Source organism: Ananas comosus, linkage group 20, assembly GCF_001540865.1.
Source record: "Ananas comosus cultivar F153 linkage group 20, ASM154086v1, whole genome shotgun sequence".
Taxonomy (NCBI): Eukaryota; Viridiplantae; Streptophyta; class Magnoliopsida; order Poales; family Bromeliaceae; genus Ananas; species Ananas comosus.
The window spans coordinates 9,774,753-9,802,697 of record NC_033640.1 but is presented as its reverse complement, the minus strand read 5'-3'; the positions used below and the strand labels follow the sequence as shown (position 1 = coordinate 9,802,697).

At 34.3% G+C, this 27,945-nt stretch overlaps 2 protein-coding genes and 1 long non-coding RNA gene across 5 annotated transcripts; 1 reads left to right on the top strand and 2 right to left on the bottom strand.

Moving 5' to 3' along the window:
• Positions 1-27,859, bottom strand: LOC109725761 (cyclic dof factor 1-like). Its single transcript, XM_020255104.1, has 4 exons — positions 27,841-27,859; positions 19,207-19,210; positions 2,267-2,392; positions 1-1,383 (listed from the first exon to the last, which is right to left on the bottom strand). The coding sequence occupies exons 3-4, from the start codon at positions 2,366-2,368 to the stop codon at positions 340-342; spliced, it is 1,146 nt and encodes a 381-aa protein (XP_020110693.1). The 5' UTR covers positions 2,369-2,392; positions 19,207-19,210; positions 27,841-27,859; the 3' UTR covers positions 1-339.
• Positions 10,906-17,211, top strand: LOC109725764. The gene is made up of 3 exons (XR_002220335.1): positions 10,906-11,074; positions 11,268-11,478; positions 16,546-17,211. It is a non-coding gene; the product is annotated as an uncharacterized LOC109725764 (long non-coding RNA).
• Positions 11,808-21,298, bottom strand: LOC109725760 (probable mannan synthase 11). 3 transcript variants are annotated; one of them, XM_020255102.1, is made up of 10 exons: positions 19,916-21,298; positions 19,523-19,836; positions 19,339-19,437; positions 15,468-15,720; positions 14,945-15,055; positions 14,596-14,732; positions 14,353-14,466; positions 13,765-13,961; positions 12,769-13,029; positions 11,808-12,339 (listed from the first exon to the last, which is right to left on the bottom strand). In XM_020255102.1, the coding sequence occupies exons 1-10, from the start codon at positions 19,947-19,949 to the stop codon at positions 12,177-12,179; spliced, it is 1,683 nt and encodes a 560-aa protein (XP_020110691.1). In that variant the 5' UTR covers positions 19,950-21,298; the 3' UTR covers positions 11,808-12,176. The 3 variants fall into 3 exon arrangements, with proteins under 3 accessions (XP_020110691.1, XP_020110690.1, XP_020110692.1); XM_020255101.1 differs by having other exon boundaries at positions 13,765-13,964; positions 19,916-21,297; XM_020255103.1 differs by having other exon boundaries at positions 12,220-12,604; positions 13,765-13,964.

The following is a 27,945-nucleotide window of genomic DNA, read 5'->3' as shown; positions in this document are numbered from 1 at the left end:
TTTGTCTACCACCAGAAGAAGCATGCAACACTCTTTAGAACTTCACAAATCAGAGTTCTCTTGCTACAATTGAAAATCTCATAATCTAATCTCATTAATACTCTCTCCTTCTCTATCTACGCCTCTCCTCTCCCTTGTTTCTTCCTCCCAATTTCCATACACAAACATATAATATTTATGTATATATACAAAGCTAATTAAACTCACCACTACTACACTTAACACAATCTCAGCTGTGTCAAACCTAAATCATCAGTTAAATATATATCCACTCTCAATATATATATATATATATATATATATACAAAAAGATATTTAGCTATAACTGTATCTGCTTCCCTACGAGCTTTCGCGGAAGTTCATCGACCTAGCGAATGCCGCAGGATTTGCCTGCAACACTTGGGGCCTCTCAGAAGTGCTTTTCTTGCAGTCGTCTTTCGACCGGAACGGTTTGAAAAGCCCGCCGCCGCACACCGCGCTAGACTTTTCGTTCTTGAAGCCGATTGTCGCCCAAATAGAGCTCCTCGCGGCCGCCGCGGGGTCGTCGATCCTCAGCGTTTTCGGTATCCAAAACCGCTTCTCCTCGCAGGTTTTCTCCGAGTCGGTGTCGTCCAACTTGTCCCCTTCCCTTGAATGCTTGCCCAGAGCAGGAGAGTTGTGTTGTGGAGGGTGCAATGGAACAGTGTAGCCCCAGTAGGCCACTGCAGGGTAGTAAAGTGGAAAAGCAAAAGCAGAAGCAGAAGCAGAAGCAGAAGCAGGGCTTGTAGGATAAGCCCAGGGGAATCCATTCACACAAGGAATTTGAGCTACAACTGCAGCAGCAGCAGCAGAAGCAGTTCCTGTGCCGTCGTCAGTAGTCGAGCTCGAGCCGGTCATCGAAGATTGGCTCGAGTTCTGATCCTCGCAGCTCTCGAGATTCAGAACCGAGGCCATGGACTCGCACAAAGGCAAGTCCGACCCGAAGCTGAGGACGGCAGTAGGATGTGCAGGATTCAAATTCACGCCCCGGAAGCATGGGGAGGACTTGTTGGTCTTGCGGCGGCCTGCGCCGACGGGCACGTTGCGGAGGGACCCGCCGGCGGTCCAGTACCGCTGGCAGTTCTTGCAGAAGTGGCGCGGCTGGCTGACGTTGTAGTTGTTGAAGTAGCAGAATTTCGTGTCCAGACTGTCGCACCGCGGGCACGGGACGATCTTGTCGGGCTTTCTCGCCGCCGTCTCTTCGTCCTGATCGCCGTTCGGTTTTCTCTGTTTTTCGTTTTCCGCTTCTTTCGCTTCGGGTTTCGCGCCGTTTTCGGATTTTGTAGGTGGTGGAATGAGGGGGTCAATTTTTTCCAGGGAAATGGATTGAACTGCAAGTTGTTTCTCCGGAACACGCTGCTGCAACTGTAAATAATTTGTATTTCAAAATTTATATTAAGAAATTCAAAATTTTTCATCTTTTTTTTTTTTCATGAGGATCACTGTTAATGCTACATCTAATTAAGAGAGATTAAGAATCAACATAAAAATAAAATAAAAAAAAATGTTTCCACTGAAAATAGGAACACTTTTGTAAGGTCTGAGATAGCACAGTAATTAATTATTCACTAAAACTTAGCTTAAATTGTGCTTAATTTGGTAATGCCTTTGAATATTATAAACATATAAATCCAGGTAATAGCAACAAATAGTGGAAATTAAAGTAATCCTAAAGTATAATAATCCAAAATGGAACATGATTATTTCATAAAAAAACACCAATTACCATTTTTTGTTGATAAAAAAACAATAAATTATTTCTGGAAACAGTCTTAAGACCATTTATTTTTTTTCCCTAATAAATACCATTTACTTTGTCCTCATTAATTATCCACTTTTTCTACACAAGGCAGTGAAATTAACATGCCTAAAGTTACAAAAAAAAAAAGAATAAAAAAAACAAAATTTATAGAAAATTCACAAAATTCAACACAAATTAACCAACCCAATATCCTCCAAAATTTTTTTAAATCCACAAAACATCACAATCCAATTAAACTAAGATTACCAAAAAAAACACCATTAATTATCCAATGGATAATTTAGTGAATCCATCATTTAAATTAACCAAAAATTGCATTTTTTTTTTCTCCTTTTCCCTATATAAACATCAAAACATCAAATTTATTCAACAAAAACACCCATCCAAACCTCAAAATTGGCCTTCTTTAATGATATCTAAATCCAATAAAAACAAAAAAAAGAATTACAAAAAAAAAAAACCATTAAAAATATCAATTAAATTCACCTTGTTCTCCTCTTCTCCTGCACCAATTGAATCCTCCCCACTCCCCTGCAAAGGAATCATTTTTCCAAATAGCTTAATTGCTTGGTCTCTTCTCTCCTCCATCTCTCTCTCTCTCTCTCTCTCTCTCTCTAGATTCCACTGGTTGTGGTTCCTCCTCCTCTCTCTCCCATTTTATTTTATAGAAAAATATAAAAAAGCATTAGATATCATTGCATGCACCGGGTGCATAAGGTGCACAGCACTAGTAAAATCCTATAATAAAATTTTCAAAATAAAATTTAATAATATCATTATTCTCTACCATTTATTTTTAGGGCTTTTTTTTGGGTCAACCACTATTTGATATTAAATGTGAATATTAAATGTGATGAAGAGCAAGCTGCTCGTGTGTATTTTACTTTTTTTGTGCTAAATAAATTTTAAAGAAATCATGCTAGTGTCGTACAGATAGAAAAAAAATTAGAAATTGTTTGATGCGAATTAATAAATTTTTAAAATTTATGATATGTTCATTTATTAAGCTACCATATTCTTTTACAATAGAAATATATATATATACTGTACATAATAATTAAAATTTTAATAGGGAGTAATATAGTAATTTTATATTAAAATACTATTCAAAATTTTTTTTTATGGTGTTATTATATTTTTTTATAGAGTTATTGAGAGAGAGAGAGAGAGAGAGAGAAAAAGAGAGAGAGTTTTTTTTTTTTTCAGGAAATAGTTTATGAAACTAATAGTTAAAAGAAATAATTGCCTATATAACTCTCAAAACTTCAAAAATATCTCATTTATTTTTTTTTTCTTTCAAATATACTTATCAAATGTTCCTCCGTTATTCCAAAATACTCCTGCAGTTACCACCCGTTAAATTAATTTGAGTTAAATGAGAGTTATTTATCTATTAGAGTTTAAAAAAATTAAAATGCCTCTTTTATCCTTAAGGACAAATAAGAATATTGGTAATGGTAGAAGAAAATATTTGAAAAAACCAAAAGTTAAAATATTTTTTGTACTCCTAATTGAATAGAAAAAGTCGATAATGATGGAGAGGTATATTTGAAAAGATAAAATCGTAATTTTATACATATAACAACTATTGCTAATAATTCTTTTTTTTTTTGAGAAATAGGTAGCAAGCTACCTGCTTCATTCATTAAGTCTAATGAACTGGGCATACAAGTTGGAGGCAGCTTAGGCCTCCGAGTAAGCAGCAAAAAGGTGAAAAAAGAAAACTGAAAAAGAAAAAAAAAAAGGAGAGGTATGTGAGGGCGTCAAAGCAATGTACTCCAAGTGCTTATCAGAGCTTTGAGGCGTTCAAGAGACCCAGAAAACTGTGGGCGGCTTTCCATTGAAAATAGAGTTATTTCTATCTGTCCAGATTACCCACCAAGTCGCAGCCAGGAGGATCAAGCGTTGGTTTCGCGACGTGGCGACAGGAATTTAACTCTACGAATATATTGCTAATAATTCATTAACAGAATTTAACTCTACGAATATATTTGAAATAGGTTGGAACGTAAAAAAAAATATTTTCAATATTAATTTTCTAAAAAAGGTAAATCAGAAAGTCAAAACTTTTCAGCACTATATAAACAATTGCCCCTAATTAAAAGGTCAAATGAGTGCGGTGCATGAAGTGCACAAATACACATGGTGCAGGCTCTAAATTTCTGGAAGGGAGAGAAGAGAGTGTGCCACGTCAGCAATTGGGAGCCACAAGCTTCGGCGTTGTGGGGCCACGAGAGACCATTTTTTGATTCCTCCTCCCTCCTCAAATCTATCGCCATGTACAAAAACGTCGTTGGATATGATTATCCAAAATTTTATCCGAACTCGAATACTAACAGATTTATTCGAGATATGAATTTAAACATAGATATAAAAAAAAATAAACTGATGGTTATGAATTTTGACTGCATTCGATTCGAAGTCGACTTTATTTTACATTATATTTAATATGTTGGATGTTAGGACGTGTTTGGTTCGCTTCTTTTTTACCATGGAATCGGGGTGGGAATGAGTGAATTCGTTTGTGGGTGTTTGGTACGTGGGAGTTTCATTCCGATTTTGATTCTCAAGTGAAATGGAAATCGCTCGATCACCCCTTTTTTCAATCCGGCCTAGAAGGTCGGATTGAAAGTTGAATCCTGACGGAATGAATATTTATTCGGATTAAATTTATCTTTTAAACTTTTTTAATTAAAATATGAGTTAAAATTTAAAAATTAAATATATAATTTTGAATTTTAATTTGAACTTAAATTAAAAATTAAAATTTAATCAAGTATTTCGAATTTAACTTATGAATTTGAATTTAAATTAAATTTGAATTTGAATTTAACTTATGAATTTGAATTTAAATTAATATATTATAAAGATAATGTTAGTATATTAATTTGATTACGTTTTTATATCCATCTGAACCAAACACCGACAATAAAAATGATTTATTCCGATTCCGATTCAGGTGATGAACCAAATAGAATTAGGTAATAAGTCATTCCGATTCCGATTCCAGTTTATTTGGTTTTCGATTTCGATTCCGACTCCGACTTCAAACCAAACACGCCCTTATATCTAAATTTGTATTTTCATAATTTAGATTTAATATAATATATTTTGAAATATTGAAAAGAGCAATAATTGTTTCGAATTCGAATTTCGAATTTGTGGTCGGATCCAGATTTGGGTACAAGTTTTTAAAATCTGTCGGATGCGGATTCGATTTCGGATTTTTGGTTTGGAGCCGGGTTCGGGTTCGAATTTTTTAAAATCCGCTCCGAATTCGATCCGTTGACATTTTCAGCTTCGTGTAACAAAAAGAAAAAAGGGAAAACTTTAAATACCTCCTTGTGGTTTCGCACTTTTTCACTTTAGTACTCTATGGTTTAAAGTGTATCAAGTTAGTATCTTGTAGTTTCGCACTTTCTCACTTTAGTATCCTGTGGTTTCAAGTGTATCAAGTTAGTACCCTGTGGTTTTATTTTTATATCAAGTTAGTACCCTGTGGTTTCAATTTTTTTTTTTTATTATCCATTTCGGGATATATAATTTAATAAAATATTAAACCACATGGTACTAAAGTGAGAAAATGTGAAACCACAGGATCAGGATACTAAAGTGAGAAAATACGAAACCACGGGGGATATTTGAAGTTTTTCCAAAAAAAAAAAAAAAAAAGACAAAAAGGGGTGAGAAAAGACCTTTTTCAGTCCTAGTCAGCTACCAATATATTTGGCATATTTAGTACTTTACATAATTTTTTTATTAAATATTTATAGTTTACGATGTGTATATTTATTGTTTTTGTGTGTAGCAATATTCAAACACTAGAAAGATAATACGACTAATTTTCAAAACAGATAATATATTTTTAGGATAAAATATATGATACTAATCAACTAGCATAGTTTATATTTTAGGATATAGAAATTTTCTACACTACACATATCACATAAGCTCTTCTTTTTATTAAATATTTATAATTTATAGTGTATATATATATTTACTATTTTCGTGTAGCAAGATTCAAAACACATCTAATTTTCAAAATAAATAATAATTTTTGGGATAAAATATATGATAATAATATTGAAAAATGTTATTAGGTCGGTCAAAATATGTTTAGCTCCGAACGAAAAACTTAAGATAATAAAAATTTTCAACTAATTATTGGATTTTTAATTATTGTTTCAACTAAGGCTTCGTTTGGGATTATGCGTTACGTGCGGTGAGAAAATACGTTGAAAAAATATTCTGTTTATTTTTATACATAATATTGCGTTCCGCATATTGCGATGAGTCAGTTATAATATATTTTCTGTGATCCTATCGGAGAACGCAGAAGCATATCCCTATATATTTTTTGCTCAACTTTATTTTATCTAATAACGTTAGATAGATTTCAATACCAAACTAAACCTAAGTTATTTGATGATTTATTGTCGAGTTTTTCTATAAAACTATGATGAAGCACGATAGCTGATTCAACTGATGTATCATCTCAGAAAAATTAACCGACTAATTTCTCCATGATCCAATCAAAAATAAAAAGTTAAAGTTTACTACATCTCTAGTGACAAATTGAGATTGAGGCGAATAAGGTGAAACTTTTTGAAAAGCTTAGTTACTTAAAAGTTCATAGTTCAGTTGTTCAATTTAGTGTTTTTCAGAGTAGAGAAAATATATATTTTAATTTAGACTAAATTACAAAAAATTTTATTGTCGGTATCCTCTTTTTTATTTTTTTCTTCTGTCGTTTAAAAATCTATATTTTGTTCATTTGAAAAATAAAAAATGTTCATTTTGGCTCCTGCATGCCGTTAGTATTCCATCAGAATTTCGTTTATATTATATTATTATATATTTTTTATATCAAAAATATTCTCAACCACCTCCTCTTAATATTGTCGCCTCCTTCGCCGCCCACGCCGCTTCGCCCTACTCCTCTGCCGCCTCGCCTTCACCCATCTCTCCATTCGCGCCCACACACACGCTCTCACGCTCCTTCACCGTCTTGCCATCGCCCACCTCTCCGTCCATACCCAATCCAATCTCCTTCGACCGTCATCGAAATGGGGGGACGATGAGGGTGCATGTAACGTCCCCAATAGTCCCAGATCGGATGGGATACTGATTCCTATCAGTTTATATGAGACCTACACGCTAGTAATAATAACTCGGCTTAAGTATTTTGGGCCGGTGGTTCGGGCTCAACGAGTTTTTGTTGCTAGCGGGTTGGATCGTGGTCGTTGCAATTAGTATCAGAGCCAGGTTACCAGCCGGAAGTGTGAGAACTAAGTGCTATGCAGGACAAAGTGCTACACCAACGGATTTGGTGGGAGCCACCTCTTGAACCCGTAGGAGCCACCTCTAGAATCTCACATCGCTTGGTAATGGTCCTGATCTGTCTGTTTGTAATCTGGTTTGGACCCGACGAGAACGTCAGGGTCTAAACGGGGGAGTTTGTAACGCCCCCAATAGTCCCAGATCGGATGGGATACTGATTCCTATCAGTTTATATGAGACCTACACGCTAGTAATAATAACTCGGCTTAAGCATTTTGTACCGGTGGTTCGGACGCAACAAGTTATTGTTGCTAGCGGGTCGGGTCGTGGTCATTACAGTGCAGGAGGAGCGGGAGAGCAGATGGAGGACATGGAGTCGAAGCTGCGGTTGAGCGAGACGCGAAGAACGGAAGAGGAGAGACAACGGCCGAGCAAGATTGGGGACGAAGGTGGTTAGGGATAATTTGGCGATTTCACTATCACAATTAACACCGTATCCTCCTGTAAACGTTTTTGACTTTTCAAGAAAGTAAGTATAGGTTTTAAATGATATGAGAGAACAAATAAAAAAAGAGATATTGGCCGAAAATTTTTCTATAATTTAGCCTTTAATTTATATTTTTTAAGTTAGTAGGAGAAATGCGTGCAATGATACATAAAAAAAAGTATTTATATCTTATCCCTTTCAGGAAAAGTGACACAACCATTACAAAACTACATCAAGTGTGCATATCATATTTAATAATTCACCTTTCGGTTGGCCTTTAAGGTGGACTTGTTGCAAGTGAAAAATATAAAATTATGTAAACATGAGGGACCCAAATGAAAAGTTCTTCTTTTAATTATAGCCATGTATATTTTGTCACATTTTGTTTAATTAGTTTAATAATTAGTTCGATAACCACAATGCCCTATTTGACCTTTTCCTTGAGTTTGGTTCTTAAATTTAAAAAGTTCTATTTAATTTTTTTTTTTATAATCTGTGGTGGTGGAATTAGAAGCTTCGAGAATCTCACGAACCATTTCTAATTAATAAAGCAATTTAGTTTTTTGAAAAAATATTTTTGAAAATAATTTTCTGCTTGAAAAAATATTTTTAGTCCATTAGGTTCGCAGAAAAAATAGTTTTTTTTTAATTTATTTTTCAAATTTTATGAAAAAGTCTTCTTTTCATTTTCCGAATATTTTATCAAAAAGAAAAAAAAATTAGGAGCAAAGTATTTTTCCTGAATACCCTTTTGTTTTCCAAAAAAAAAAACCTTTTCAAATTTTCGAGGAACCAAACAGCCCCTCAGCTAATTACTTCAGATTATAGAGTCATAATTTTGAATTTTCTCCTAATTTAAGTTCCTAACCACCCACAAATGTTTGAGTTGAAAATTTGGTATTAATTGAGGTATAAAGCCCCTTATTTTGGGATATCTATCACAATCAATCTCATTGTCAAACTCCACTTATTCAAATAGTGCCTTATCCTTTTTCTCTCCACCTTTTACTGAACCATTCAAGACATAAAAAGAGAATTCATTTTTTCCATTTTTTAATGAAATACTCTTGTGAGTCCTTCAAAATGTTGTACTTCTTCAAAATGTTGTACTTCTAAGCTGCTAATATTGCTAGTATATCCTTTATGATAAAAAAAAAAAATGTTAATCAATTATACTAGATAGTGGTGTTACTCTTAGGCCAATAATAAGATGTCACGTGGTAGATTGGTGCACCATTTAAGCGGGAGTCATAAAAGTCAGGAATTAATTACATTTTGTGCACGGGGAGTAAAAAGGAACAACAGCATAACCGCAACTGGTTTTGAATGGTTAGGATCGGCTTATAGTAGGCCCCTGAAAACAGAAAAGTGGCCGATCACGTACATAACCAAACAATAATAAGCGGAATATAAATAGGCAAATAATGCCTGAAGGAGGGATTTTTGCCCGGCGAATAGGAGAGGACCTTTCAATTTCTACGCATTTTTCTTTCATTCCTCGGAGTAATCCAACTTGTAATTTTTTCTTTTCCCGTATTTACTTTCTTTCTTAGGAGTAGTTTTAAGATAGATTCCTGGAGTCCGTATGCCGCACAAGCACACTCTCTTCTGTACAAATTTTCAAATCTAATTTCAATATATAAAGGCATTCGGCTCTTCAGCCGACCCAAACTACTGTGAATTCCATACATTCGGCTCTTTCAACCGAACCAATTCTACAGTAAAGACTTTCGAACCCGGCTAATCCGATCCCTCATCAGCCGAATCGCTTGATCCGTCGAAGGGCACGAACTTCGAGAGTCACCACGTAAAGTCGTACCTAATCCTTGCACGCTTCCCTAGAAAGATCTTTGACCAGATCGAAGGTTAAGGAATTCAACTCCTAATAGTTACGTTTATATAAACACCCTTATATTCGAATTATATATGTATGGAATATACTTAATTGAAAAAATCCTAACAAAAACAGGTGGGAAACAAAACATTCCTATCTTTTCCTTTTTTTTCTTTTTTTTTTTTGAGAGAGAGATAGTATATTATTCACTTTGTATATTTTGTTTAGAAATAAATTTAGCTGAAAATATGAATCAATTAGGATTCGAATTTGGAACCTCGGATACTAACCATCAAATCTTTACTACTTGCGCTAAAGACCTGGGGTATTACAGCTTTTAGTATCTTAATTTTGTCTTTATCTCTCAACTAAAGTAATACCCACTAAAAACACATTGAACCAACATATTATTTTATTAGAGGTAAAATTTATCTATTCCCAAGGCTAAGATGCAATTTCTCAATGGCTTAATTAATCTCTTACTCAATGGAAGTTTTAGCCAGACACTGCAAGTTGCATGGAAGACCAAACCTAGAGCTTGACAATATTAGCAGACACATATTTACTACTCATAAACAAATTTATTAAATTTGATCATATTTAATGCATCTGATCCGTCCCTATCTATAGTTTGCGCCGGACCCGAGTCCAATCCCAAGTAATAAGGCTCAAGGCCATATAGAAAATAGACTTTTGAACTTAGGCCCAGGTAGGCCCAAGGCCCAGTGTGTTAGGCGCAGTTTGGCTTTTAGGCCCACGCAACATTGAACAAAATAAAGTTGGGACGAAAGCATTTGACATGATGTGCAGAATCTTATAGAAACAAATGAGTGTAGTTACCTCATATTTTGGGTATTTAATTAATCTAATCTCGATTAATATTATTGGTTGTGGATCTTGATATTGGATATTTCCAATTAGCACAGTGTGATTATACTCACTATATGAATTAGAAAGTTGAACATCAATAATATTAATCGAGATTAGATTAATTAAATACCCAAAATATGAGGTAACTACACTCATTTGTTTCTATAAGATTCTGCACATCATGTCAAATGCTTTCGTCCCAACTTTATTTTGTTCAATGTTGCGTGGGCCTAAAAGCCAAACTGCGCCTAACACACTGGGCCTTGGGCCTACCTGGGCCTAAGTTCAAAAGTCTATTTTCTATATGGCCTTGAGCCTTATTACTTGGGATTGGACTCGGGTCCGGCGCAAACTATAGATAGGGACGGATCAGATGCATTAAATATGATCAAATTTAATAAATTTGTTTATGAGTAGTAAATATNGATCGCTCAATCCTCACCGTCCGATCGCGAGCGCGATCCAAACACCCACTCTCCTCCTCCTCCTCCCGATCGTCTCCTCCTCCTCCTCCGCTGAAACCCTAACCCTAGCCCTACACACGGGGCACGTGGCCCTCATCCCCATCCACCTCTCTATGCACCCGCCGTGAAACCTATGCCCACACCCCACCTCCTTCACCTCCTCCCCCGCCCCCGATCCCAGCTCGTTCACCAGCACGATTCGCCCGCCCCGCGCCGCCGCCGCCGCCGCCGAGGAGTCCATCGCGCCTCCGCCGCCGCCACTGCCGCCGCCGGTATGGGGGGCCATCACGTGGGTAGCGAGGGTTAGGGTTTTATAGATCGGAGGAGGAAGAGGAGCAAGGGGAAAAACCAAAACGGAGGTAAAAATGCACGGAGACCCCCTCAACTATACGATCTCCTGATTCGGCACCACACAAATTTGAAAATTTGAAAATAATAAATTAAAGATTATAAAATTTTTTATTTAAATATATTCGTTATTATTCTATTAATTAATAGCCAATAGCTTACAGAATTATTAAATTTACTAAATTTTGTGGCTCCAAATTGCAGGTAGCTCAGATTGGGAAGGGCCAAAAAAACAAACAAGTTGAGGGGCTTTCTTCAAAATTGCGAATATTGAAGGGTCTCCGCGCATTGTTACCGAGCAGATAAAATAGGAGTGACGGGACCCACTCTTTGGACGGATCGGGGAAATGGCTCGGCCCTATCCGGTTCGTGATTATTACGTGAACCAAGTCTATGCACCGGCCTACTTATTCAGGTACGTGGCCTCCTCTAATTTGACTGCTCCCTTCACATTTACTCTCTCCATTATGATGACGTGGTAGACATGGTCCATGCAAAGTTTAATCTTTGTCGGGCAGTGAAGAGATATTTTTTGCCCGTAACTTTTAGCGCAGGTGTCCGTTTCTCAAGATATTTTGAAAGGATTTAATTAATAATTGCGCACTTTAAGTCCGATCTCATCATTCTCAATATCGTGCTCTGCATCTCAGACACTCTCGACCCGTATATAATATCTACTGTTTTTTCTAGAACTTTCTATGTCTCGCGAAAAATAAAACTATAAATGCATTCGCTATATATCTCAGCTGATACTTTAAAACTCATGCTCTTGTTAAACCTTTACAAATACAAATCCAATTTTGTTTTCTCTTCAAACCACTTCTTTTGATTATTTTATCTATGCTCCAACAAATAATATCAGAATCAAAGTTGATAATTACATGGTACATCGATCGGTAGCTCAGTATTTAAATTCTAACAAAAATGAAAATGCACTAGATGTTTATTTTATCGAGCTTTTTTTGCCGCTAGAAATAAAGAACTAATGGTGGCTCCCTTTTGAGGGGGAAATACAAATACATGAAGATGACAAGAATATCTTTATATGAAGCTGGAGCAGCTATGTGCAATTTTGCGACTTAGTCCCATTATTTATCTGGATTCGCAACTTGGTTAAGAATCAGGGAGATGTGTGCCCATGCACCCAAAACCTGTTACTAAAAATGCGAGTCCTTGAAGGAAGAGGTAGATGAAGTATCCTTCTTTAGCATATACAACATCATAGCACCCACAAAGCAACATGAAGGTTCCAACGGAGAGTTCCGAGTAATAGAACCTAGCATTAAAAAGAAAAAAAAAAAAAAATGCTGATTATTTTGAGTACTTGAAGATGATTTTGTCGAAATTTAGAAGTAGGGATGGTAACAAGTCGAGTCAGGTCAGGGTCGGGTCGAGTCAAGTAGCATCGGCTTGCCAGAACCGATGAGGGCCAGTTAGGTCGAGTCAATTAAGTAGGGTGTCATGACCCGCCAGGTCAAGGAAACTCGATGCAAACCAACTCTTAAACTGTTAATGAGTCGAATGTCGACCTTCGACCTGACCTGTACATCCAAATGGTCAGGTGGCATAGCCACTTTTACTGTTAGTGAACAGTGATCATGTTCAACGAATCTCACGCTGGATGACAAAATCGAAACGAACAAAACCTTTTCGCATGAACTTTACGAGCACACTGAGTTAACAAAGATCATTAATGAAACCATACCTATGCCAAAACCTAGTTTGCTGTTTCTTTGGTTTGAGAATGCATGGATTTGTTTGCTCATGAGTATCTACTAATAGATTCTTAGTCAGATCTGCTTCTCGTGTTGTAGCTGGTTTTGTCTTTTGAGCTTCCCCCAACTTCTCAGTGACCACCCACTCATTGACTCTCCCAGCATCCAACAAACCAGTTAAAGCCGCTTTTGTCCGGTGCAGTGACATAACATTCTCAAACAAAATCCATAGTATCACCAGATGAAAAGAGCTGCAACAGGAGAAAAATAAAAAAGGAAATTATGAATTTGGGATATTTAATGTTATATCAACAAGGAAATAGAGTAGGAACAATGAACAGACACCTTTTGATGTATTAATTAATATGCTTGCTAATATGTGGGTTCAATGTAAGGGCATGTTTTGCCTGACTAGAGCTTGTTTGTGCGGTGTCTTTGCCGTGACAAAAGTAGAAACTTAAAGTTGAAAATTATAATATCAAGACTTAGAAGCTCTTTTCAATATACATGGATGCGAAAGGTCCAACGTTTTCACTTGCCAGTTGTCTGGCAATTGTTTCTTTCCACAAATCAGGCCAAACGAATAGTTATCTACTTCAAAAACCAAATAGTTTCAAAATTAAGATGTTTGATAATCCCCTTTAAGAATGCTGAATCGCGCTTTTGAAGCACAAGAGCCAAGCCTTTCCTAACAACACCGTATTCCTATCGTTCATCGGCCATGGGATGATTTCAAGCCCCCCAATTTGGACTGGGTGGATGCATTTCGTCGCTGAGCAGCGGGATCACCTCGTATGCGAGGAAAACCTTGCGCATGGGGCTCTAGAGAAATAGGACCCTAAAGTGATTATAGAACTTTTCTGAAACGAAATAGTAATTATTGCCTTTAGAATGGTTCTAAGCTCTAGTCAGGTCAAAGAAACACTAAATTCTACTGAATTAAAGAGAAAACCGTGTGTCTACAATCTCTAAGAACTAGCTTTTACCTTGGTGTACCCACAGATTTGCAGAGGGTAATAATTGTGGGAACATAAGCCACACCCCAGAGAGGGATCTCCACTTCGGGAAAAAACACGGAAACTGGAATCAGTACACAGTAGTAGATGAAGGTTAATGTGTGAGCCACAATTTTACCGACAAAGAAGAAGTCATATAGTATGTGGAGTTTCTTCCATATTGACACCTTCTGCAGCAAATATACAGAGTAATGTTTTAGTATCAACAGAGTTCTCCAATTAGTCGCAAAAGTAAAAAAAAAAAAGAAAAAAGAAAATCGAGTTGTAGTTTACTATCTGAACTTTAAAATGTTAAAATTTACAAGCCGAACAATAATTCTTGTTAAGAATGTTAATCCGGTATTGAATACAAATTAGAATGTTGGGCTGTATATAGCGTGATGGATTTCTCCACCTGATAGTTTAAGCTTTTGGAGTTAAGTCGAAGTTATGAAGTTCAAGTCGCCAATTACAATTCGGGCAAAGTTCAGATGATTACGAAACTTTTCTCAGAAAAGAGAAAAAAGTAAAAAATAAAAAGAAGAAGAGACTAGCAAACTAATAAAGAAGAGTGATGACCTTGCTTTGTATAATTTCCACAGCCATCTTCTTAAACAAATTAGCAGGGCCACAAGACCATCTATGTTGCTGGTACCTAAATGCCTTGAAAGTACTTGGTAGCTCACTTTTAACCTATTTTTCATGCAATAGTAGGAACAAATAAATGTAACATTCAATTGTATCCAAATGTCAATACTTAAATATGGTGCTTGGTGTTTGATATTTAGAGTGCTGGTTTGGATTAAAGGAAGAGTGACATACTTTAAGGTCGCCGATGTAAACGAATTTCCAACCGCGAAGGCCAGCTCGAACCGCTAGATCCATGTCTTCCACCGTCGTCCGATCCTTCCAACCGCCGGCGTCTGTGATGGCTTTTATCCTCCAAACTCCAGCGGTTCCTAAAAGATATAGTTTTGATGCTAGATTAGGAGAAATTTGGCGTAGTTTTCGGGTCTTAGAATATGCCACACCACGTTGAGTATCTCAATCAACTGCCCTAGAAATTAAAGACTCATCATTTTAAGACTAGTCAAAAACTAGATTTAGAACGTCAAGGCATAAAAGAGGTGTTTAAACACAGGTTTAGTTTTAGGAAGGAGTAAGATTTTACCATTAAAACCGAAAAACGCAAAGCATGATGATCCTGCCTCTTGTTCGATCTTGAAATGGTAGTCGAGCGACATCTCTTGCAACCTCGTCATCAAGCATTCGTCGGCGTTCACTGCACAAAAAATCTCAATAAAATTCGGTGGTTTTCAATCAGGTAATGCTTGGAAATTGCTTAATTTCTGCATGTAACTAGTACTATTCATTCTTATATATAAGCAAGAATTGTGAGCCTTGTTTTTGAGGTTTTTCATATGATTGTATGGAAAGATAGGTTGCATGCATTGGCAATGGTTGTGCATATATACATCCATTCACTTGTTCCTAGAGCTAAGTGTCTAGATATTAGGTAAAGTACACATATTTTTTGACGGTAATTGTCATGAATGTACGATCAATTGATATTGTCAGAGCTCTTTGTGATACCGTCAGGATAGAGACATTTTCAGATCATCGTCTCCTTGTGAAACGTACCACGAAATTTATACTCGACGAATTACGATTGACTAGTCTAAAATTTTGCTTACCGAATTTCCATCGAGCTTGAACGAGTGCTATTTCCGGGTTGTGCATGAGGAAAGGTATAGTTCGCAATAGGAAATTGGATTCGGGTTGGAAATCGGCGTCGAACATGGCAATGTATTCACACTCCTGCACGTATTCGTGCTTCATTCCTTCTTTCAGGGCGCCAGCTTTGTATCCCTTCCTGTTGCCTCGCACCTCGTATCTTATGTTCACTCCTTCGCTCTTCCATTTTTGACACTCCAAATCCACCAAACTCTGAAATTATTAAATTAAGAATAATTACATCAGTAGTGATAATCTTGAACTTAAATATTTCGGGTCAGTGATTGATACACGCAAAATAAGTTACTGCTAGTTATCTAGGTTAGATAAAATTGGGTCCAATTGATCGAAACGGGGCCAAACCAGCTCGAAACGACACCTTTTAGCTCTATAACTATTTATCCGACTATAACATTTGGGACGGTGGCCAGATTCAATTGGTTAAAAGAATTAAACATGTAAAAGCTAGAATAATTCTAAGATTGATGACCTTCTTAGGATGTGGAGCATCACAGTTGGTATCATATCTAATTACTAGCTAGAAGTGTGAGATGTCTTTCGGCTGAATTAGGGACTGAATGACAAGCTAAGTTAGGGCTAGAATAACAAGATTGGCGGGAAGAATCTCACATCACCTGATAATTGTGCGTGTGCTGTAGTCTGACGAGAACATCAAGGCTTAAAGGGAAAAGAAATGTGACACCCCAAAAGTTAGTCTTATAAATGAGATATAAATAATAAGGTTAAACTTCGTAACCTGACTATAACATTTTGGGCGATGGTTAGGCCCAACAGGTAAAAAGGGTTAAGCTTATTACAACTAGAGTAGTTCTAGAATGGATGACTCCTGGAAAGCTGGGCGTCACATGTCGTTATCTTCATATAAATTAAACCTAATCTGTAACTTGTATTAGGATCGCTAACAATCTAATCAAATACTGATAAATTTGTGTCTTATGAAATTGCACAAGAGGTGCCAAACTATAATAGTTGAATTTATCTTTTAACACCCTCAAATTTGAACGGGACACAATATAGGGCAAGGGATAGCTATATTCAGCATAAGGATGCAAAGGAGACGGATCCGGCAGCGAGTTTGCAGATTCTGGGGGCGAGAGGGACCCCCTGACTCCCACCCTACTTTCTTAGCAGATGGATTCAGGGTGAGTTAGATTTTATCCTATTTTTGGTTCTCACTTATCGCTCTATTCGGAACGGGTCGGAATGGAACCAAGTTTTTAGCTGCTTATTGGGGCAGATCATATTTAAAAAAAAAAAAGTCCCCCTTCTCCCGTTTCCTGCTCCATTTCTTAGAGGATTGGGATGGATTTGACTTTTTTTTTTTTTATTTCCTTCTTATTTTGGACTTTTACTTATAGCTTTATTCGGAATAGACAGGATCTCATCAACACTGATACATTTGCATCCCTAATGAACCATTTTTTTCCAAGTGTGGATAATGGTCCAATAATGATGCCCTTAACAGCTGGTTGCCAAATTAAATGGATTAATTGATGTGGATTTGTGCTACCAAAAGTTGGTGACAAATTTCTTTTATGGACCCACCCATCAAAAGAGAAATTTGAAGTTGATCACTCCTTACAACCTGATCCTTTTGTCGGAGTAGCCATGAATATAACAAAACTATATATATATATATATATAGAGAGAGAGAGAGAGAGTTGAGCTCGAATATTATCGGTAGCAAACAAGTTTCGTTGTCATTCATTTATTTTCGATGATCGAGTCTTCGAATCGACGATCGGCGTCATTAAACATGATTTATACCACTTGAAGCGTTTAGAAATCAAATTTCATTTTATTTCGATATCGTTCTCTTATCTATCAAAGTAGACATAAAAATAAACGGCTGAAAATGAATATTCTTTAAAAAGTGATGATAGAAATTTTGTAATCAAGATTAAGAGTATAAATCTTATTTTAAATAGTTTAAAGAATTTTCTAACCAAAATTCAATTGATTTGAATATCTTTACACTATTAAATGAGAAACGTCTCATATGGACTGTTAAAATTATAAAATTTGGAACTCTTTGATCATTAGGCCAATGATGTTGAAAAAACTTAGAATTTAATTTCTAAATACTTCAAATGGTATAGATTATGTTCAACGGTAGTAATCTTCGATTTGGAGGTTGGATCATCAAAACAAATGGATGGTAACGAAGTCCGTTTGTCACCGATATTATTTCGGCTCAACTATATATATATATATATATATATATATATATATATATATATATATAAAATGAAGTTGGAGACACTATAGTTACAGTTGCATTTTATTCATTTGGGACATTTTATAGTTTTTATTTTCAAAAAAAAAAATGAAGTACATAAAATGACCATATAAAGATTATTTCACTCTCCACCTAACTATTCATTTGTACTTATATTTTGTACTCATCGTTAGCTATGCTGCAATAAATTATCATAAATGTGTCTGAATCTAGCTCGAAAGAATAGAAACAAAAAAATTAAAGCTTTAAGAGATCACAACAATTAATCAAATGAAAATGACAAACACTACAAAATAACTAAAATTATAGTCACTTCGTGGGGTATTTTGAAACAATCATATTTTTATATTTTACTTCTAAAAATTAGTAGTTCGATGCTTTGATAAGCTAGAAATTTTTTTTTTCTATTTAAAATAATCAGTTTTATGGCTAGAGAAAAATAACATATGTTAGTGACACAACAATTTGAATATGTCTATTAATTTTGCGTGCATTTTGTAGCATATTTTCCCACAGGTAATGCTCGATCATGATCCTTAGTGCTACATTAAATACAATATATTTCTCTATATAATAGTTAATATATAAATCTAATTTTTTAATAAAAAATTTATATTATAAATAAAAGAAATATAAGTAGCAATAAATAAATAACACAATATTAAAAATTAAATGAGCCCCAAGTGCACAATCTATCCACGTGCATGGGACTCCGTGCATCTCTCTCTCTCTCACACACACACACGCACAAAATCTCAATATAAACACTTTAATTAACCTATTCTATATTATATATATGTTTAAAATAAAAAAGTACTATTACAAGAGTTATTATTTCTCGGTACATATTAAATTTATCGAATCTGATAAAATTCAACAATTCTTATTTAAAAATAATATATATATATATCATAAGATCTAATCAGTTATAATTTCGTACGTAACTAAGTATAAATTTACATATTTGATACTGTAAATATTCAAAATGTATAACTTTTAGTAGATATTGTAAATCACTTTCTATTTGATATAAAAACTAAAGTAAATTTACTACAATGAATATATTCAAGTGTCTTAATCAGTATGTTACTGCTTTTTTTAACATCACCAGTTAGAAAATCAGAATAATAATAATTGGGGGGATTTTTTCGTAATTTTGTGGTCCAGAGGACCATATACTCTGCGAAAAAAGCACAGCCAAAAAGATCGTGAAAACGGCTGCTATTTGTTCTTTTCTTTCCGCATTCAATGGGTAAAAAGTTACAGGGAGACCCCTCAAAAATAGCATATTTTGAAACGGATCCGTTAGCTTTAAACTTTTTCATTGACTCCTCTATAAGTCAATATAGTTATCTAATTTCGAAAAAAATTGAGTTTCCAATCAAATATGAAATTATTAAAAATAGCTCTGCTCACAAAGCACTTCTATAAAACTTGACAAACCTTAAAAAGCTTATTAATATAAGACACAATTAAAAAGTACTAGATTGGTTGTTAAATTAATAAAATAATTAAAAAGTTAAGCTATTACTTAATTAATTAATTAATTGAGGTTTAGAGAACTACTGTACCTTCACTTCTGGGTCAGTTGAATCATCCAATACTTGTATTATCACGCGATCCGAGGGCCACTTTAATCCACATGCTGCTCCGATGGAAAGCTTATACACCTTACAATAAAATTAGGGTAAATACGACTGAGCTGTTTGATCAGATTCAATAAATCTAATGTAAGTGATTTTGTAATTAATGCACCTCTCTCTCGTTGTACATTGGGATCTGAACGAGCACCATCGGGTACGCCGCACTCCCCTCCTCCTCGTCCGGCGCAATCGGCTGCCACTTATACCGCCTCTCCGGCTTTAGCCTCCATATCTTCACCGCCAAGGCGACCGCACCCACAAAAAGCTTTTCCACCAGTATCAGCACCGTCATAACTAAACACACAACCACCACAATTCGCACCAGCGGGACTATCAACAAGTTTCGAATCTCTCTCAGAAGATAAACTGAACATTCCGTTAGGTCGGTCAAATCGATCGGCGACCCCTCATTCCATATCAAATCACCTGCATTGGGAGAAACAAATGCACTATATATATATAGCTCAACTCTGACACCGAATGAAATGACATATGAAAGATGTACCTGTTTTGATTAGTGAGACCACAATGGGTTCCATATACTCTTAACTAATTAATCGATCTCTCTCGAAACAATATATTAAGCTTTCTAAAACAGCTTCTCTACTGCTTCTGCTTTTTCCGTGCGAGCTTCTTATATATATATATATAGCTGCACCATACTCTCAGAGGAGGAAGAGGAGAAAGAAGAAGGGGGAGATGGGGGACAAAGTTGTGAACATCATTCATAGTGACAGTAGTGGCATATAAGAAAGAGAACTAATTTAACTAGGGCAAGTAAACATAGTGGAAATGTTTGGGGCCACTTTGGTAATATAGTATTATTATATATTTTTGTTAAGAGAATTAATAACTTCGGTAAAAGTATACAATAGTGGAGAGAGAGAAAAGTGGATGGGAGGCAGCGTTTTCACATGGTGTGCGTAGAGAATAATATGGATCTCCTCTAATTTGGGTTCACTCGATGTTTGACTATATATATGTACATATTTTGTGAACGGAGTGTAATGTAACATCCCAATAGTTTCACGTCGGATAGGATGCTGATTTCGATCAGTTTATATAAGATCTCGCATATTAGTTATAATAATTGAATTTAAATATTTCGGGCCAGTTGTTTGGACCTAACGGATTATTATTGTTAGCGGGTCGGATTGTTACATTTGACACCTCTTAACCCATAGGACCCACTTCTATAATCTCATATCACCTGATAATTCTAGTCCTGGTTTCTGTCTAAGTTTGGATCTGACGAGGAGGACTCACTTTTATAATCTCACATCGCTTTGTAATTCTAGTCCTGGTGTCTGTCTAAGTTTGGATCTGACGAGGAGGACCCACTTTTATAATCTCACATCGCCTGCTAATTTTAGTCCTGGTGTCTGTCTAAGTTTGGATTTGACGAGGACGGAGCTAAGTGCTATGCTGGGCTAAGTGCTCCGTCAACGAATTTGGTGGGAGCAATCTCTTGAACTCATAGGACCCACTTCTATAATTTCATATCGCCTTGATAATTCTAATCTTGATGTCTGACGAGGACGTCAGGGTCTATATAGGTAATTCTATTCCTGTCATCATTTCCTGTCGTCATTTCGTATTGTATCGTGACGTACTGTTTAATTTTGCATTGATGAGGTCACATCATGTTCGTCGAGGGCATTTCTACATTGTTTCTAATTAGATTGATTTTTTAAATAAAAATGATATTGAAGTTGGTGCATGTTATCAAACGACCTCAATTTCAAATAGTTTTTGAGTTCAGATCCATGTGTCTCCCATTTAATGGCATAAACTTATGTTTTCTATTATTTTTGTTCCTCTTTTATCAGTTAAATTATTTTCTATCTGATCTATATGCATAGCTAGAAATTTGATATTTCAAAGTCCTTAAACTGCAATTTGGTTGAGTTGGTATTTACCCATAAACGAATGGACTCAAATTTCGATACACTTATCTGTTGATAAGTAACCCAATATTTTGTTGGTTAGATATTAGAGATAAATTTAAATCTTGTTCAATTATCACTATAAGGATTTTGATTTATGCCAATATGTAGACTGCTGTAAATGTGTGAAAAATAATTCATCATCGATATTTAGTCCAAAAATATTTTATAAAATTTTTAGTTTAATTCGTTGCAATACTCCTCTTGTTCCAACAAGTGGTATCAGAGCAAACCACACTTCCAACATTATCGCTTTACAGTAGCAAGAATTGAAAATTTGGCATTTTTATGCAAATTTAAATGATCCTAGTGAGAAGAGTATTTATGTTTTATTGGGATGGTGTTTTGTCATTTTATGTAGTGTGGTTCACGAGTGATGTTACGGACCATGAAAGGCACTTGTCATTTTATGTAGTGTGGTTCACCAACGTTGTTATGGACTATGAAAGGTACTTGTCATTTTATGTAGTGTGGTTCACGAGGGATGTTGTGAACCACGCATTGTTTTCTCAGTTAGATGGGGAGTGATTTTGATCACATCAATTATTTTTGGATAAACTTCAAATACCATTTCTATGGTTTCGCACTTTCTCACTTTAGTATTCTGTGGCTTATAGTGTATCAATTTAGTACCCTGTAGTTTCCTTTTTTTCTTTTCGTCAGCTTCTTCTTAATATTTCGTTAAATTAAATACGAAAAACTTTAGATACCCTACCTAGATTTATCGAATATTCACTTTAGTACTCTTTAATTTTAACTTTGTCAATGATTTAAGAAAAAAATTAGTGGAATTGATAATAAATAGAGAAAAATGAAACCATAGGGCATTAAATTGATACACTTTAAACCACAAGATATTAAAATGAGAAAGTGCGAAACCACAGACGTAGTATTTGAAGTTTTTCTATTATTTTTTATATGGTGTTTGAGTTGTATGAGGTTTTGAGGCTCAAATCTCCAAGCTAGTTTCCCATTTAATATTCGCCCATTTAATTATACATATAAAAGAGAGTTGAATATAAATTATTAAAATATTAATTTTTTTAGTTTTTGTTTTTCAAAGCTTCATATTTTTAGCTGCTTCACATTTCTAGCCGAATTCATTTCTAAAACCTCCTTTCGAGTTGCTACAATACTGTTGATAATGGCAAGTTGTGTAGCTTTTGGGCTCTAATTGCTTTACATTTCGGGATGAGTTCATTTCTAAAAATTAAACAAAATAGATAGCTCGCTAATTATTTTTAAAAAAGAAAAGCTTTCATTGTAAAAACCAGTGTTAACTTAAGGGGGTCAGCATCCTGTCTTGTGGCGGAAGAATAGATTAGATCGAATCACATTCAAAATAACGGAAAGTCAAGTTAGGCCGAGCTATTTTGAATTGGCAAGAGGCTGATTAGGTCGAGTCACAATCGAGATTCCTCAACGATGTATCTGTACGATTTAAATAAATTATTGTATATTTTTAACCATTCGAGTTTTTAAAATTAATAATCAATACCATTGATCCGACAAACAGCATAAGTGCAATCATAGCACCTTTCTCCTAGAATGAGGGAATTTGAGGGCACTACTAATAAACACTCTATCCAAGGATCAAATCTCCAACCTCTCAGTGAGTAGTTGGAGTAGTCTAGTGGTTCTTAACTTCTTATCTCAAAAAACATATATAATAAGAGATCTTTGGGATACACTACAGTACTACATGTGGCACTTGTTTGGTTGAATATTTAAGCCACACAAGTATAAAATAATTTTAAAAAAAACTTCGAAGTGAATACCATTTGGTTGAATATTTAAGCCACACAAGTTGAATACCACTCCTATAGTTTCACACTTTTTTTTAGTACTCTGTGGTTTAAAGTGTATCAATTTAGTAGATCCGTAGTTTTATTTTTCTTTTTTTTATTATCCCCTCCACTAATTTTTTTTTATTAAATTAGTGACAAAGTTAAAACTAAAAGATACTAAAGTGAAAATTCGATAAATCTAGATAGGATATCTAAAGTGTTTTGCATATAATTTAACGAAATGTTAACGGATGAGCTGACGAAAAGAGAAAAATGAAACCACAAGATACTAAATTCATACACTTTAAACCATAATGTACTCAAGTGAGAAAGCGCGAAATTACATGAATGATATTTAAAGTTTACCCAAAAATTAATTGATACACTTAATGCCCACTTGTCATTTACCTTGTACTATAAGCTTTCTAAGATGATTAAGCTTTCTAAGATGATTAATGACACATGTTTAAAAGGTCTCACATGGCTACTGAGTTGGCATCTAATTAGGTACTTTTACAGGGCCAGTAATATTGAATGGACTTAACTAGTACACTCATTAAACTATTTTTGAAAAGATATAAAATAGCATTATAATATTAAGAAGGCAAAAATGCGCACAACTCATCTGAACTTTGGATCGTTTGGAGATTATTCTCATATGAACATAGTAAAAAAATTCCTGGGATAAATAATGTGGCATATCTGGTACAAAGTAGGTGATCTCTACGTTGGTTAATTATTTTTTGTCCAGTAACAACTTAGTTTTCTGTTTTATTTATTGAAACCTAAAAGGTTTTGTGTTTGCTCCTTGGAAGTAATCCATTGTTTGGTATTTATTTAATCTATAAGTTTTAAATACTTTATCTTATTTCCAAAATAAATAATTTGAATTCTGAATATTATATTTCCTTTCTAGTATAGTACAAGCTTTGTAAAAAGGTAATTAAATAGATATGTTGAGAATGTGGCCATGGATCTAAACATGTCCTTCATCTCACATGGCTGCTGAGTTGGCATTCAATTTTGTACTTGTAAATGCCAACAATGAGACACACCTAGTACAGTTATCAAACTATTTTCGAAAAAATTATAACTATAATTAAGAAGGCAAAAATGCATGAAATTTATCTGAACCGTCGATCGTTAATTTAGAAACGACTCTTGAATCTTCGTAAATTTTGACTTTACTAACTATTTTTTCAGAACGTTCAATTTAGACTTTGAAATACAATTTCTGTGTCTGTACAATTTCTGTGTTCGCAATTCAGTTCTAGAACAAAAAATGCTGTAAATCATTGGATTCTACTCTCTCTTTTTTCAAATAGATTAATACACATTGGTTGACGACGTTCGGCATGAATGTATGGAAAATTTATGAAATGAAAATGGTTGAAAAATTAGACAGTAAAAATTTATGATTAGATAGTCTAATCTAAGTGACCCAAAGTCCATATTAGATTGGCATATTATTTTACCTTATAAAATATCAAAAGTAGAAGAAACAAATTGGCATTATGTCCAAATTTTGAGTGAAAACAAAATTAATGTATCCTAATTAATAAGGAAGAGAACCTGCATGTTTAAATGTACTTGTCATTTTATGTGATGTGGCTCATGGGGTGATGTGATGGATCACAATATAGGTTCAATTATTTTTTTGAGAAAAAAAGTAGCACGCCACCTGCTTCATTCATTCAGATAATAAATTTAACTATATAGAATGAGGTATTCAAATATTCACCCATTTAACTATACATATAAAAGAAAAAATGTCTAAAAAAAGGTACAAGGACAGTAATAAATAGGTTAAAAAATAATTACAGCGTCAAATCGAGTACCCAAAATATAGAGATATCACCGAGCTTGACAAAACTCAGTCCACTCCGTTGCCAGTTTTCCAATATGTTGGGCAGTAGCAATAGCGTTAGTAGATAAATTTCTAAAAATAACATTATTTCTTTCGCGCCAGATCATCCACCAACGTTAGTAGATGTTGGTTCAATTATTGATTCTAATTTGATTGGGGGAGCTTTCAATGTCCCACGATTGATTAGATCCCATTGTATTTACGATTGATTAGATCCCATTTTAATACAAAGACACAAAAGTTCAAAAAAAACTATTTCTTAAAGGAGACCAAATATATTTGGAATTGCTGGTTATTTTGCTTGCCCATTATTGACTTCATCCTACGTGGTCATTTGCATATTTAGGGTTTATATTTTTGGTTCTATGAGGAGAAAAAAAAATTATTTATATTATGTGCTAGTTAATTGTGTAAGTATCTTTTACCATTAACATAATCACAAATTTGGCATTCAGATTTGACGTAGCAATATTAATTAGATGCGTCGTAAGTTTAATTTGAGCTCGTATGGTCACAATATATGATCGATGATTTTCCTTTATAATTATAAGCCAAAACTTCAATTCTGAGTTACTAAAATATTATTAGTTTCGACTTTTCGGAATAACGCATTTCGATCACGAGATATTTTTACTATACTTTAAAATAATAATTAATGCAACTACTAATACGTGGTATTGTTAATTTCTACCACATTTATGCATTTTGATTTATTTTAAATTTTACATGAGGTAAAAATTTTTAATTTTTATTTCACAAGGAATAAATTATGCATGACATATATTATTCAAATTACTCCACACAACAAACCAATTATTATTGAGTAATATTTGGGTATAGATGTATTCTGCCTGTATGGCAAAAACTGTGTTAGGTCAAATTACAATCGAGACTCATAAATACTGTGTCTGTATACTTTATGATAATAGTTATTATCTTTTTAACAACTTAAACTTTTAAAATTTTAATAAGCACCAACAATCAAACAAGTGATATTAGAGGAGATCATGAATTAGATTCCTGCATGAAAAAGAAAAAAATGTTTAGGGGCCCTACCATCGTATCATGTTTTGCCGCCTCTTTTGTTTTATTTGTAGACTTGCGATGACTTAAGATAAAATCCTAAACTCTCTAAGGGGGCTGTTTGGTTGCATGTATATTCCACTGCATTTTAATTGAGAATGTATGCATCTATTAATTTTTTGTTTTGTTTGGTGCAGTTATTAAGCCCGACTACTGTAGTTCCATCTGCACAAGAAGGCCCAACTGTAGCAGTTGGTGCTGCAGCCAAATTGGCTGCAGTACCAACTGCAGCAGTTGAGCCGGAGTCGGCCCACCCATTAAAAAAATAAACAAAGTGTGATTTTTTTTCATACGCTTNAATTATATATGATTTAATAAATTTTTTCATACGTTTCTTATTTTTCAGTTTGCTATTTTAATAATATCTAAATTTTTTTTTGACCAAATTTATAATATATTTACATTTAAAATTTATTAAATCATATATAATTTTATAATATATAAATTATATATAAATATAAAAATTTTAATTAATAATTAAAATATAATTACGTTATGCTCATAAGAGGTAATTTCACATTTCTATCTAAAAATTGACAGAATTTACAAATACAAATCTCAACTGCAGACTACCAAACAGAAAAAATATAGCTACAGCAGTTGCAACAATATAAAACCAAACAGACTTGGTGTAGTTATAACTGCAGCATTTACAACTGCATGTACTTTCAACTACACTATTTTTACAACTACATCCAATTAAACAGTCCCTAAAAATAAAAGCTTTAATTTAATTCTTGTATTTTTTATTATTATTTTTTTTTTTTGTATTAGACTCCAAAACAACACGTGAATATCGACTTTGATAGCTCCTCCATTGCTTTTCATTTCTCTACTTTAAATATTTTTTCCTCCACATGTTTCTCCCCACAAATTTGTCCCAATTAAATAATTAATACCTATCAAAACCCAACTTAAAAAAAATAAAAATAAAAAGGAAAGAGAATGTCTTACCAAATCCAAACACATTGTTTTCCAGCTGTGCGATTGATTCCACGTCCAAATCTCCAAACACTATTCTTTTTGTTTTCAATGATTTGGTCTCCCAATGCAGCAGCCACATTTTTTTTTTCTTTCTTTTTTATTTTGCTTTCATTTGAAGTTGCATGCATGTAAGGCTCCTTACAACAAGTTAACCTTTCATAGCGCCCATTTGGCCTAAATTCTAAAAAAAATAATTTTTACAGAATTAATTTTGATTTGAAAAAATAATTTCTGTTAAAAGTTATAGAATATTTGGCTAAATCTTATAAAAAAAAGTAATTTTGCTGTAGTGATTTTAGAAAGCTGGTGGCAAATTTTTTGCTGAAGTAATTTTGTAATGCTGTTTAACATTAGTCATTTTTAAAACAAATTAATGTTACATGTCAATATCTTAAGTTGTCGATAACTATTTAATATAACAAAAATGCATAATAAGAAATACTTGAGCTCCTATACTTTTAAAAATACAAAGTCATTGGTGCTTATAGGTTTGTAATTCTTGGATTAAGAGATGTGCGGTTAGAATGATAGTGATCCCCTAGTATTGAATGGCAGTTGGTTGAATGGATGGAAATGATCAAAGCGATAAATCTAACGGTAGAAAAGTTACAAACACCAAATACTTAGTGCTTTTACAAGCCACAATCCAGGCCCGACTGTAATGATAAATATCCAATAGGATAACAATTTATCCATTATGGCAAGACTCTAAAAACTTGAGAGCAAAAGAGAATAAACACTATTAATAGTATTCTAGCCCAACTCTCTCTCTCTCTCTCTCTCTCTCTCTCTCTCTCTCTCTCTCTATATATATATATGGTAGAGTAGAATTGTATTGTTTGTTAAGTGGTAATTTCGGTATTTTATA

Excerpts from the sequence above, each read along its gene's own strand:
- LOC109725761 (XM_020255104.1), bottom strand. The coding sequence starts at position 2,368 with ATGGAGGAGAGAAGAGACCAAGCAATTAAGCTATTTGGAAAAATGATT. Across the intron at positions 1,384-2,266 it reads CAGGAGAAGAGGAGAACAAG|TTGCAGCAGCGTGTTCCGGA; the intron begins GTGAATTTAATT and ends AATTATTTACAG.
- LOC109725760 (XM_020255101.1), bottom strand. The coding sequence starts at position 19,949 with ATGGAACCCATTGTGGTCTCACTAATCAAAACAG. Across the intron at positions 15,056-15,467 it reads TCAAGCTCGATGGAAATTCG|TGAACGCCGACGAATGCTTG; the intron begins GTAAGCAAAATT and ends TTTTTTGTGCAG. Across the intron at positions 14,467-14,595 it reads TTTACATCGGCGACCTTAAA|GTTAAAAGTGAGCTACCAAG; the intron begins GTATGTCACTCT and ends CATGAAAAATAG.